The 14,460-nt window shown below is 47.5% G+C and overlaps 1 protein-coding gene across 1 annotated transcript; it reads left to right on the top strand.

Moving 5' to 3' along the window:
* Positions 1 to 303: 303 nt before the first annotated feature.
* Positions 304 to 9,557, top strand: LOC148068110 (putative methyltransferase DDB_G0268948). The gene is made up of 7 exons (XM_087804212.1): positions 304 to 467; positions 6,945 to 7,150; positions 8,016 to 8,176; positions 8,240 to 8,459; positions 9,041 to 9,141; positions 9,218 to 9,355; positions 9,418 to 9,557. The coding sequence occupies exons 2-7, from the start codon at positions 7,043 to 7,045 to the stop codon at positions 9,509 to 9,511; spliced, it is 822 nt and encodes a 273-aa protein (XP_087660338.1). The 5' UTR covers positions 304 to 467; positions 6,945 to 7,042; the 3' UTR covers positions 9,512 to 9,557.
* The last annotated feature ends 4,903 nt before the right edge of the window (positions 9,558 to 14,460 follow it).

A 14,460-nucleotide genomic window follows, 5' to 3' on the forward strand; every position in this document is an offset into this window, starting at 1 on the left:
CACACACACGTACACACGCACACACACACGCACGCACACATTCAACGCCACAAAGATTGGAATTTATACGTGACTGCGTATAGAAATGTCCCCACGAGGGGGCGACGCTTGTGTTGAGTCCAGCACCGATCAAATGTAACATATATCGTTTGATAACCGTATAAATAATAATTTAAAAAAAATGTGACAGTGTAAATAAATACAAATTGTGTAACTAGAAGTTGTTTTTTTTAAACATGAATTCAACGTCACCCCCCTCCCGTCTCCAACATGGTATGATCCAACTCCACTTCTCCAAACAGCCTCCAGCGAGAGGAAGTTTTTAAACCGCTTTAAATCAGGATTTATACAAGTTTATCATGTTCTTTTGACGACGAAGATGTTTTCATTTTAAAAAACATCCTTTATCTAAGACGCATTTGAAAGGCTGTTCCTGCTGGTTTGTAAGTGTTAACCGTCGAGCAAAGGTTAGTCTTTCTTTGTCAATTATTTTCCAAACAAATATGACTCGAAACTAGATCCACTATTGGTATATATGGTACTCATTATAAGGAGGACGTTTACTTGTTTTACATGAAAGTCTATATCAAACTGGAAATTGATGTTGTAAAAGCAGATGTATTTTTCTGTAAATGTTTGGAAAATCACTCGTGATTGACGATCTATTTGCAAAATCTCCTAAAAACTGGTTCAACAAAACGATTCTCATGAAAAAACAATTTTAAAAATGGTTCACATTTAAGCTGTGATAAGAGATAATTGCCAAAGATTTGTAAGACTTCTACTTGAAAAATCTACTTAAAAAATCAAGTCAAATGTTATCAGAATCCGAAACTTGTATATCCAAATACAACATAGATTTAATTTAGTGATGTCAGTACAGTATGAAAGAATGAAATGAGATAACACACAATAGAAGCAATAGAAAAAAAGAGAACCCCTGAGTTATCTATTATAACCTCAGGTTCTGCGAGTTGGTGCGAAGCCCTCCAACGGCTTCGCTATGGGTTTACCCCGAGGCACCGCCTCGTCTCTGAGAAAGCTTAATGAACTCGCCACCCAGCAGGGGGCAGTACCTTCCTATAAAGGCGGGCAGCACCCGCCGCACTTTCTCCAACTGAAAACTCAGCGAGAAGGGCGGCCGCTGGGCGACGAGGTTGGAGGGCTTCGCACCAACTCGCAGAACCTGAGGTTATAATAGATAACTCAGGGGTTCTGCTTCATTGGTGCTCCGCCCTCCAACGGCTTCGCTATGGGTTTACCCAAAAGGCGAAGCCTGACGGGATAAATGTACCCCCAGCTGGACGCCGCTCCTGGAGCAGCATCACTAGGGCCCCGCCGGCCCAGGGTCCAATCCCACTTGAGCCGTGGGCCCTGAGGGGGGCACAACAGCGCTCAAGACAGTATGAGCTACTGATCCCGCCGTTACGTCGAGGAGATAGGCCTTAGCGAAGGTAGACGTGGACGCCCAAGAGGCAGCAGAGCAGATATCCTCTGCTGCCACACCCCGCAAAAGAGCCACTGAGGCTGCCACGCCACGGGTGGAATGTGCCCTCAGACCGCTAGGAGCGGATCCACCCGCTGCTCGGTAGGCACGGATAATGGCCGATCTCACCCAATGAGAGAACCTCTGGGGGGAGAGAGCCTCTCCCCGCCGGCATCTACCGTGGCAGACAAAAAGGGCATCAGAGCGCCTAAACTCGGCCACCCGCCGCAAGTAACAGGCCAACGCCCTCACTGGACACAACAGGTGGAGACGCTCCTGACCCGGGTCCGAGTGAGGCGGCGGGTGAAAGGCCCGCAGCGTGAAGGTCGTCGCCCGGAACAAGGAACTCAGAATCTTCGGGCGGAACGCTGGGTTAGGACGCAAAGACACCGAAGACTCCTCGACGCCAAAGGAAAGACACTCAGGGCTAATGGAGAGGGCACAAAGCTCACTTGCTCTCTTCGTGGTTGTTAGTGCCAGAAGGAGCGATACCTTGAAAGACAAGATATCCAATGGGACTTGGTCAAGAGGCTCGAAGGTCGGCCCTGTGAGAGAGTCCAGTACCAACTGGAGATCCCACTGAGGGCTGGAAGGCCTTGCAGGAGGTCGAAGCCTGCAGGCACCCCGCAGGAAACGCGCCACCAAAGGGTGGGCGCGAACCGAAGCACCCTCAAAACCGACGTGCCTCGTCGCTATGGCTGATGCGAACACTCTCAGTGTCGCCACAGTCCGCCCGTTATCCAGCAAATGTTGCAGGAAAGACAGGATAGCGGAGACCAAACAAGAGCTGGGGTCCAAGGACCTGTCTGAACACCAGCGGGAGAATATCCCCCACTTTGAGGCATAAAGCCTACGTGTTGATGGGGCCCGGGCGTTCTCCAGCGTGTGGAGAACGTCCGGGTCCAGGGTCCCGATCAGCTCGTCCCGTGCAGGAGCCACACCTTGAGAGGCCGGCCCAGCACCGGGGGCGCTGTCAGTGTCCCCCCCGCCTGACACAGGGCAGCGGGGCCCCAAGGGATGGCCCACGGGGCCCCGACCGCCATGCGCACCAGCTCTGGGAACCAGAGCGCCCCCGGGGAGTCTGGTGCCACTAGAATTAACCTCAGCCCCCCCCGCCTCGTCCTCCGAATCAGGGGGAGAAGGAGCCGCGGAGGAGGGAAGGCGAACAGCAGACCGACCGGCCACCTCGAATGGGCTAAAGCGTCCACGCCTAGTGGGGGGCGGTCCGAAGCCCTGAGGGAGAACCAAAGAGGGCATTTGAAGTTCTCCTTGCTGGCGAAGAGGTCTGCAACCGGGTGACCGAATCGAGACCAGATCTCGCTTGCCACTGCCTCGGACAGACCCCATTCGTCCTGGACGGCCCCCCTCGACAGTCTGTCCGCTACTGCATTCAGCTCGCCCGGGACGTGCTGGGCTCTGAGCGAAAGCAGGTGACAGTCCGCCCACAGCCAAATCTTCCTTGCCACACACAGAAGGGCTGGGGATCTGACTCCACCTTGGCGATTTACGTACGCCACGGAGGTGGAGCTGTCTGAAAATACTAGGACGTTGGACTGTGACAGTTGGGGAGAGAGGTGAAGCAGGACATTGTGAATCGCCTTCAGCTCTAGCCAGTTTATGTGTCTGAGCACCGGACTGCTCCAGACCCCACTGGCATAGGCCTGACCCGAGGTGCCTCCCCAACCTGTCAGGGAAGCGTCTGTGAACACTTGAGTGTAACGAAGGACGCAACCCAATGGAACTCTCCGCCTGAGGTTGGCGTGAGAGTTCCAGAACTGGATGTCCTGCAAAACCCGAGCGGGAAGGCGCACTTTCCGACCTCTTTCCCGCTTGAGGTCTAGCTTGAGACGACCAAACCATCTCTGAAGCTCCCTCATGTGCAGCAAGCCCAGCCGAACAACCGTGTGGGCTGCCGCCATGAGCCCCAGGAGGGACATAACAGTGCCTGCTGTTGTCACGTGACACCGAGCTTCCAGCAACTGTGTTGTCAGTCGGAGAATGGGCTGGATACGCACGTCCGGGAGGCGCGCGTATCCTTCCTCCGAGTTCAACAGTACCCCCAGGTAACTAACTGTTGAACTGGAGTCAGAGCGCTCTTGCTGAGGTTCACTGTGAACCCCAGGGTGGCAATATGGCTCAACACCTTCTGTGTGTGAGCGTAACTTTCTGCCTCTGACCTGGCAAGGATCAACCAGTCGTCCAGATAGGTCAAGATCCTTACCCCACTCACTCTCAAAGGCTCCACTGCCGCTTCCACACACTTGGTGAAGGTCCTGGGTGCCAGAGAGTAGCCGAACGGAAGTCGAGTGTACTGAAACACCCGACCCTCGAGGGCGAAACGCAAGTACTTTCGATGTCTCTTGACTATCGGTATGTGAAAGTACGCGTCGGTCAGGTCGATAGATGTCATCCAATCTCCTGGACATACACCTGAAAGCAGTTTCTTGACCGTCAACATGCGAAACGGGCGGGTAGCTATGAACTTGTTCAAATAGCTGAGGTCCAGAATGGGCCTCCAACCCCCGGTCTTCTTCGCCACGAGGAAGTACCGGGAGTAAAACCCTGACATCATCTCGGCTGCAGGGACCAGTTCTACGACCTCCTTCTGCAGCAGAGTAGACACCTCGTTTCTCAGACAGGATAGTTTCTCCTGCTCCACCATACGCGTCCAGAGAATCCCTGAAAAACGCGGGGGTTGACGGGCAAACTGTAGCGCATAGCCCCGCCTGATTACTCCCCCCAGCCAAGTGGGTCCTAGAAGTAAAACCAGGCGACTCCAAGCCGAATAATGTTCTGTCAGAACCGCAGCCCTGGCGAACCTTGGGTAGTCCTCCGGCCCGCCCCCCATGGACGGGCCGTAGACGAAAGGGCATCACACAAGCCGCGTCTCTGTCTCTTGAATCCACAGAGCATGTACTCGAGTTGGATTCACTAGAACCCCCACTCTCATACATAAAAGCCGGCTCTGTGGGAGAAGCGCGCAAGTGCGCGTGAGACACCTCAGATGCGCGTCGTGCGTGTTTCCTTCCCCCCCCGGAAGTCTTCCCAACTCCCTGAGCACTTCTTAGTGTCACCGGAGCTGACAAAACCCGCGATGTGGAGGAAAGCGCTGGAGAATTAACCCGGAGCTGAAGTGAGTTAGGTCGCGCGCGCGTCGGCACCGCATCACTCACCCGGTCCCGTACATTCTCCAGCCCCGCTGGCGGTCCCGACCTGTTCGTCACTCGTGAGATCCGACCGCCACGCACCTCTCCAGTTGATCGACCAGACGGGACGGAAGTTCCTCGCCCTCGCCTGGTCTCAGAACGGCGAAAAAACTCGCGCGTAAAAACACCAGGTTGCGTCAGTTCCATGGCGCTTCTCCGCCGCCAAACGTGACGTCCTCCACGGTGCCAGTGTTTGTAGACAGCGCTGTGGGGGAAGGAACAACCTCCGGTTAACATAGACATGTCCGGACAAGTTCCACTCACCTCATCAGCTGTCACGCTCTGTCGGGCACGAGCGCTGGTCGACGCGGAAGTAAACACAGCTGATTCAGCCGGTCTCGCGGACCTCTGCTCGTCTGTAAACAAAACACATGTGGTTGGAGTCTGCCCCTCATTCGTGTGGACAGACTCCGTTATTGCAGTCTCGGTATGACCCGGACGAAGGGGTTTAAAACCTCCTTCGGACTGTGTTATGAGAGGAAAATCACGCCGTCTATGACCGGCGGAGCATGTTAGCTTAGCATTAGCGGCGAAAGTTTCTAATGACGCCTGTGAATACGTCACACTCACAGGCGGAAACACATGCACGCTACCAACCTCTCTCTCATAACGAACCACCTAGGGAGGGGGAGGAGCCCTCGGCCGTCGACTCTGCTGCGGCTGCTGGCTCCCCCGGCTCGCGCTGCGGATCTTGGCGACGCTCACTCGTTGTTGGTGCTGCTGGGGTGGCTGGTCTCTGGTGACGCTTCCCCCCAGCACCAGATGATGATGCCGACGAACGGGATCTCCGTCTCCGCGTATCCCCGTCGCGCATCGTCATCACGCCAAACGTGACGTCATCCATGACGTTTCTCCGCCAAACGTGACGTCATCCATGGCGCCGGGATTTTCTTGACAACGCTCATCGGCGGTCAAACCCCATCAGCGCATGTCAACACGGAAGTAAACACAGCTGATCAAGCCGGTCTCGTGGACATTTGCTTATCAGGCCGACGAACGGGATCTTCTCCGCGTATCCTCGTCGCGCCTCGTCATCACGCCCATGCAGGTGATGGCGGAGCTGCGCCGCCTCCTGCCGGGCCATTCCTCTCAATGGTGCGTCCGTTCCATGGCGTTTCTCCGCCAAACGTGACGTCATCCATGAAGTTTCTCCGCCAACGTGACGTCATCCATGACGTTTCTCCGCCAAACGTGACGTCATCCATGGCGCCGGGATTTTTTTTGACAACGCTCATCGGCGGTCAAACCCCGTCAGCGCATGTCAACACGGAAGTGAAGTAAACACAGCTGATCAAGCCGGTCTCGTGGACATTTGCTTATCTGCAAAGCACATGGTTGAGTCTGCCCTTCATTCGTGTGGACAGACTCCGTTATTACAGTCTCGGTATGACCCGGACGAAGGGGTTTAAAACCTCCTCCGAACTGTGTTCTGAGAGGAAACTCTCGCCGTCTATGAACGGCGGAGCATGTTAGCTTAGCATTAGCGGCGAAAGTCTCTAATGACGCCTGTGAATACGTCACACTCACAGGCGGAGCCACATGCACACTAATACCTCTCAAGTGAACCCGTCGAGTGCTGCAGGAGGGCCATGAGACCTGCAAGAGATACTCACCTGATCGCTCTCGCATACCCCATGGTCGACTCCATGCAGCGAGCCAGTCGTCCTCCTCGTCGACATCTGTTCATGACCGATGGACGACTCAGCTCGACTCATCAGGGCCCAACACGTTGGAACGTGAGCTTGTCGAGTGCAGCGCACAGGACTGCCGTGTTGTTTTCTTAAACAACACGGCAGTCCTGTGTTGATCATAATCATGATCTGAGGCGGCGTGGGTCGACAAGCCTCGAACGCTTCCCAACACTGTCAAAAGCCGTGGGAAGCGCTCGGAAGGCCACATAATCATCACGTGTGATTTGGGCCTCTAGGCAAAACGAAGCAGACATGTGTGTCTCCTCTTCAGGGAGTCTTCGTGTACACATGGTTCACTTCAATATTCATTCGCCATCATTACATTCCACTGTCAGGAGCTTTCTCGCTGAGTTGAAAAAGGAGAAAGTGCGGCGGGTGCTGCCCGCCTTTATAGGAAGGTACTGCCCCCTGCTGGGTGGCGAGTTCATTAAGCTTTCTCAGAGACGAGGCGGTGCCTCGGGGTAAACCCATAGCGAAGCCGTTGGAGGGCGGAGCACCAATGAAGCAGAACCAGGATAACGGGTTTAAAAAAAAGTTAGATTTATGTTCTGCTCTCTGTAGAAACGACCATTGGAAACAGACCATCTTCACTGAATGTTTCAAAGACTGATGAATAATTGAAAGAGTGAAAGAGCCACCGACACGAGAACGAGTCAACGATGGCCATCCGCCTGTTTGAAGGGAAGAAACACGCTGAGAACTACTGGAAGTACAGACTTTCTCCGTCAGAGTTGTTTGAAGAGGCCGTCAAGTTTCTGCAAAAACAGGTAAATCATCTCCAAGAAGACATTCTACTCAATTCAGAACCAAAAAAAAAGGTGAATGTTTTTGTTTCCTGATCATTTGACCTCAGCATGTTGTCAACAATTAAATTGTTAGTTTTTTAATTGGAGATTTTGTTTTAAAATTATTTTTATTGTATTTTTTTTTTGTCTGAACAAAGTCTGAACCAGTTCAAGTCAAGTCAAGTTCTTTTATTGTCAAATATATGCATGTATTCAGACATATAGCATAAATGAAATTTTGGTCCTCTCTGACCCACGATGCAAAACATGAAAGCTTAACAACATTAAACACTTAAAACAATTAAAGACATTACAATTAAAGACTTAAACAGACATTAATTAAGACATTGAAGAAAATAAATAAAACAAATAACCAACAAAATGAAATAAATAATCAACAAACCTAAATAATCATCTTATTAACAGATTATAAACAAAAGTTTTAATGTACAGGTAGTGCAAGCAGAGGTGAGATTGATGGTAGTTAATGGAATTTTTACATGAAATGTAGTTTAATAAGCATATTTTGTCTATAAAATATTTCTCATTCTGTGTTTTTAGTTTTAAAATAATGTGAGGAAAACTTATTGAAACAAATGAAAACTATTAATTTGTGATAAATCAATGTGAATCCACAAATCCATTTATCAATGAATCTGATTAAAAGTCTTAATTTTTTGACATCACTACTGACAAGAAATCACAGTACAAAACACATGCTATGTTGCATTCAAGGACCATAAATAACTGTTCGAGTTGTTCAAAATATCAAGTTGTTCCGAGTAGAATTACGAGTTCAAAACTTAAATGATGTACATTGTAAACGTGTTTAAACCTGTTTCATCAGAAAGCTGGTCCGTTTGAGCTGGCGGTGGACGTGGGTTGTGGGTCGGGTCAGGGCACGCTGGTGCTGGCCAAACACTTTGACCGTGTGTTGGGGACAGATGTGAGTCCTGCACAGTTGGAAATGGCTCTGGAACATTCTATGAAGCCCAACATCACTTACAGGTGAGCGTGAATGAGCGACAACTGCAAGTATTCGAAACCAGAGGCAAATGTTTGTGTTTGCAGCGAATGTTCAGCTGAGAAACTGCCGGTCGCTGAAAGCTCTGTGGATCTGCTGATGTCCAGTTCTGCCCTCCACTATTTCGACGGACCTCGCTTTCTTCAGGAAGTCGACAGAGTCCTTAAGCCGGGTGCAGTTCTGGCTTTGTTCAACTTCACATGTGAATACATGGACGTCAGCTTCTCCGACTGCTGCCAGGAGTCCCTTCACCAAGTGTGTCAAGAGGTGCAGACCTGTCAATCATTATTTTTCATCATTTGACATTCCAGATCTTTCGTTACTCCTTGAAGTTTCCATCCTATCTAGAGAAAAACCATATTGAAGCAGAGAATTGAAGCTCTTTATATCACCACCTAAACATGGACCAGATTCACCGGCTGAGATGCAAAAACAGTGGAGGATAAGATATTTATTTATTCTTCCCACAGTGGGGACATTTGTCACATCATTTTAAATAAAACATACAAATATCCCTTCAAAATATGAAATGAAAACCAAGTTTCTAACCCTGAAATATTCAATTCAACCATGAAAGATTCTGTTGGCACTGATATACTTCCATGTTTAATCCTTTCAAAAGACTAATATATATATATATGTATATATATATATATACATATATATATATATATATATATATATATATATATAATTTTAATATTGTTTTATATTCTAACCCTAAGGTCGGAACATCAACATGAAAATAAATCTACATTTATTTGAGCAACCATCCAGCGGGCCTCATGAAATTACTTGAACTGAATTTTGTTCCTTATTTTATTCCTTATTATTTTCTTTTGTTTCAGTTTTATAGCGCTCTGGAACCCTACTTGCATCCTATAGTCGCCAATGACAAACAACAGTACCTGGACGCTTATTCTTCCATTCCTTACTCTGAGAAAGAGTGGTAAGTGTCCACTGACTGTGTCACGATAATAAGCTTATACAGTAAAATAAATAAATCACATGCTCATGTTCGTCAGGCACGACAGTGTGACGGTGGAAAGGCTCGTACCTCTGTCCAGCTACATCGGACTTGTGGAGAGTTTCACCAACTACCAGGCTCTGCTGAAGGAAGACCCTGAGAAGGCTGCGTCACTGTCCCGAGACGTCCTCCAAAGGTGACACGATTCGGAAATTATAACGTACAATAAATTCTAAATGTAGTTTCATATGTCTGAAGGTTGATGGCCATCATGAAGGTGACGTCTGCGGAGACAGAGGTGCTGCTGTCAGTGAAGTATTACTACATGTTCGCGAGAAAACCTCATCTCTGACTTTGAAAATTACATCTTAAATAAAGATTCACCCTTTGTCTTAAAATTGTTGTGAATCCAAATAATCCTGAATGAGGAATCCAGAACAGAGTGGCGAATCACTAGAGAAACAGTTCATGGAGAAAGTCAATGATAATAAAAAACTTACCAAAAGTACAACAGGTTAATAACGAAAAGGGAGCGAGGGAATGTCAGAGTAATGACGGGCAGAACTGTAAAACAAGCTGATGCCCCTGATGCGTCCAACAATGGTAGTGTCGTCAGCAACTTCTGGAACGAGACTCAGCTCTGAGTTGTAGCAGAAGTCTGAAGTACATATGGTGAAGAGGAGAGGGGCCAGTACTGTCCCCTGAGGTGCTCCTGTACTGCACACCACCGTGTCAGACGTGATGTCCTTCAGCCTGACATACCGTGGTCGATCAGTGGGATAATCTGAGATCCCGGAGACCAGACCAGGGTGCACATGCATCCGTGTCAGTTTGTCCTGGAGCAGAGTGGGCTGGATGGTGTTCGAAGGCACTAGAAAAGTCCAGGAACAGGATTCTCACTGAGCCGCTTCCTCTATTCAGGTGGGAGTAGGTCCGATGCAGGAGGTGAATGATGGCATCTTCTACACCAGGGGTTCTCACACTTTTTCAGCATGCAAGCTACTTATAAAATGATCAAGTCAAAAAGATCTATCTACTACAAAAATGCAAAACATATATTTATTTATAAATATATTGAGGATTCTTTATATCTACAATGTATGTTGATGTACATACATAACCGCATGAGCCAATATTGCTCAACACAACACAACACAACACAAGCCTCAAGCACACTTCCGAATGTTCATCAGTCATGGTGGAAAGGTTCTTGGACTTTATTATCTTCATGTGGGAAAAGGCTGACTCACATAAATAAGTGGAGCTGAATGATGCTGTCAAGGAGGTAGCACATTTCCTCATGTTGGGGTACTTTACCCCTGTGAGTAAGTTCCAGAAATGTCAATGAGCTCTATGCTGTGTCTCAAATCGCATACTAGCGTACTAAAAGTTAGTATTTTTAGTGCGTTAGTGCGTCTCAATTCTTAGTATGCGAAATTTAGTGCGCCATGCACACTAAATTGGCGTACTAACACGCCCACAAAACTTATCATGGTTCGATGGACACTAACCACACTAAACAGCCGCCATCTTAGTGACGTTTTAAACAGAAGTTACGTCATATATAAATGCATATATATACATATACTTACAGGTGCATTTTCCGCAGCAGTAGGAGGATAAACACTTCTTCGCTGCTGATACCAGTTTAAATATCTCGCAATTATGACATTTTTTCTTTATTTCTTTTTCCAAAGTTGCAAAACGTGCTGCCAGCAGGTGTCGGCGATAGCGTTCAAACAGCTGGTTGAAACATCGTTAAATAGAAGTAGAAGAAGAAGCTGTCATGTGATTTCCGGTTAGTGTGTAGCAGCAGAGTTTGATTTGAGACATACTGTGGAGAATTTGCGTACTAGTTAGTCCGTACACTAAACTGATGCATACTAACTTCTAGCATACTAAGAGTAGTATGCGATTTGAGACACAGCACTAGACTTCAGCTCAATGTCGGCTTGTAGTGTCAAAATCTCATCTTCCACTGCAGCAGAGTTCAGGTGAAACAGTGTTGCAGTTTTTGATGAGAGTGAATCAACCTCAGCATCTTCCCGAAAAGGATAGCACATGAATGTAGCGACTGGCTCGAGCAAAGAAAAGTCTTGAAAGCGTTTGTCAAACTCTGATATAGACAATTGTTAATCACCCACTGACCGTCATTTAGTTTCGTGTATTCTGCTTGTCCAGCTACACGGAAAAACTCCTTAATCTCTGGACAGAGCTCTCGAAATCGTTGCAGGAATTTCCCTCGACTAAGCCATCTCACGTCAGTGTGTAGCACAACTCAGAGTGGTCGCAGTCAGCATTCTCACAAGCGATCTTCGTTGCAACATCCATGATCTCTTTCATGTTGAGCATTTTAGTGCATAACGCTTGTTGGTGGATTATGCAATGGTAATTTAGGAAGTCCGGGAAAGCATCGTCCTGCCTGCAATAAATCCATTCAAGCGGCCAACCATTGCGGGTGCTCCATCCGTGGTGATAGAGTTTTCCCGTTAAAGTTTTTAAACGACAGAAATATGTCCTCTCCTCGCGGCTGTTCTTTCATGGGCAGTAATTTTAATAGCTCTTCTTTTGTAGTGATATCACTAAACACCATACGAATGAAAATGCACATCTGGGCTGTGTCACTCATGTCCGTAGATTCGTCCAACTGCAGTGAGAAACACTCGCAATCTCCGATCTCCTTCCAAAGTTGCTGAGTTAAATCCTCAGCCAAGGCTTCACTTGGCTTAACTTTTCTCTTTCTCAGCTCGCTTCTCGGCGGGAAGTCGGTGTCGTATTTTTTATGAACAGTCCGAAAATGCCGCTCCACATTCCCTTTCTTTGGCATTGCGATGGTAGACTTGCAGATGAGGCAAACGCACTTGGAGAATGTCATCGTAAAAAATAAGTCCTCCTCCCAATCCGTATGAAAGTGATACTTTTTTTTCATCTTACTTGGTCCAGCTTGCCCATTCATTTTTACACCCTTTCTTAGGTTTAAGAGAAAAAAACGAAGGCTGAAAACTGGCGGTAACTCCGTAATATTATTTTAAAAATTGATTGATTTATATTAACTTTGGCACACGTACACTGGAAGAGGCGGGAGCTCAGATTGGCTGCTGTGCATGTCAATCAAATGGTGAGTGCCCCGATTGGTTTTCAGCCTTCGGTTTGTTCTCTTAAACTTGTCGAGACTCAACCTAAGCTCTCTTCACTATTTTCTTATATCATATTTTATTAAATCAGGCGATCTACTTGCAACAGCTTCACGATCGACTGTTCAGCTGAATCGGCCAGATCTTATTTTGGACTGGAACGATACAGGAAGTCTTCCACAGGGTTGGTACCCCAGCCGTAGAATAAGGTTGAAGACATGCTGGAGCGCCTCAGCTAGTTCAGCAGCACAGGTCTTTAGCAGTCGAGCAGACACCTTGTCAGGACCAGCAGCCTTCCCTGGATGAATCCTCCGAAGTACATCATGTACCTGGAGTGAGGTGAAGCTGGGAAGAAGTTGTGTGGAGCTGAGGGGGGCACAGGAAGGTGGGGAAGGTTGTAAAGTGGGCAGCAGTGAGGGTGAGGTAACCTGCTCAAACCTGTTGAAAAAGTTGTTGAGACCGTTTGCATCCTCCACCGTGTCCACTGCAGTCAGAGGGGACTTGGTCTTGTGTCCAGCGATGGTTTTAACACCATCCCAGACTCTCTTATTTCTTCTCTGCTCAGCTTCTCCTCCAACCTCCTCCTGTAGGTGTCCTTTGCCTCCCTCAAGCATCGCTTCACCTCCTGCTGTGCTGACCTCATGGCGTCCCTGTCCCTGCTCCTGAAAGCCACATTCTTCCTGTTATGGACATCCTTGACCTCCTTTGTTACCCACGGTTTATTATTAGGGTAACAACGGACAGTCTTAGCAGGGGCGACAACGTCCAAGCAGAATAATCTGTTAGACAGTGTGTCTGTCCCTCGATGTCCTCACCGTGAGACTTCAGCCGCCCATCCCAATCTGTGGTGTCAAAGCAGTCTCTGATGGCGTCCTCCACAGCTGGTGTCCACTTTCTGATCCCCCTAGTGGTCACAGTCTGTCTCTGCACCAGAGGAGTGTACCGTGACTGAAGGTGGACCAGGTTATGATCGGACCTTCCAAGTGGAGGAAGAGGTTTGGCTCTGTACGCGTCCTTCAAGTTGGTATAGAGAAGGTCAATTGCCCTGTTATTCCTGGTGGGACAATCCACCGCCTGGTGGAAAGTAGGCAGAGTAGAGTCCAGGTTGGCATGATTAAAATCTCCAGAGATGATGATAAAAGGGTCAGGATGTTGATTCTGAAGTCAGATGAGTGAGCCACGTCTCTGAGTGCCATTGATTTCACTGACGACAGATCCTCTCTTGAGTAAACAAGACGATTCTCTCCATGTTCAAAAGTATCCAGCGAAAAAATGATAATAAAGATTATTTTAAAAAACTGAAAGTTATTGATTATTGCTGCGGAGCTACTGGAGAGGCTGTCTTCGTCGTCTGCGCCTTGTGACGTATGTAAACTATGTTTCAACTTTACATTTGGCAGCTACTTTAGACATCTTTTGCTGACCTTTCTGCTATTTTGTTCTCACATAATGATTTCCGATTGTGTATAGATCTTAAAGAGCACCTAATGTGCTGATTTAAGTGTGTCATCATTTTTTCTAGGACCTCTATTATACTCATCAGTTTCTTTTTGCACAAAACTCTCATTTAATATAGATATTTACATTAGAAATATGCTTAAGCCCGGCCCAATTAAAATGCGCTGTTTTGGCCTGAGACAAAGTCCCGTCCGAGCAACCACGCCCACTCAGCTCTGATTGGTCACAAAAACACGAGTTGCATTCAAGAACTCACATAAATTTCTAACTCCTAAAACTCACGTTTTGTACATTAAAAACGAATAATAAAAAGTAGGTTTGCTGCTTAATGTACACATTTAAAAAACACCTAAAGGCAGAAGTAACTCTCACCATGTTTACATAAATATTTATTTTGTTTCACGATTAACATGTAGGTTCTTAACTGATTTAGGGCTTCTAGGGGAGGACACCTCCACCAGTGTGATGTTAGACTGTTTAATTTAAACCGTAATCTCGTTTGGCGAGATTTCAGATGGAAGGGAACTTTATTAAGTAATAACTTCAAAACAGAGCAACATCATGATGAATGAACTACTGCATTTTGAAGACTTCAACATTTACAACATGTGAATAACTCAGGAGAGTTGGGTTTTCACATTAGGTGCCCTTTAAGGAACACAACAAGACTAGTGTCGAGTGATGTCATCAGGTTCACACACACGTACAC

This window comes from Callionymus lyra, chromosome 12 (assembly GCF_982586985.1).
Source record: "Callionymus lyra chromosome 12, fCalLyr1.hap1.1, whole genome shotgun sequence".
Taxonomy (NCBI): Eukaryota; Metazoa; Chordata; class Actinopteri; order Syngnathiformes; family Callionymidae; genus Callionymus; species Callionymus lyra.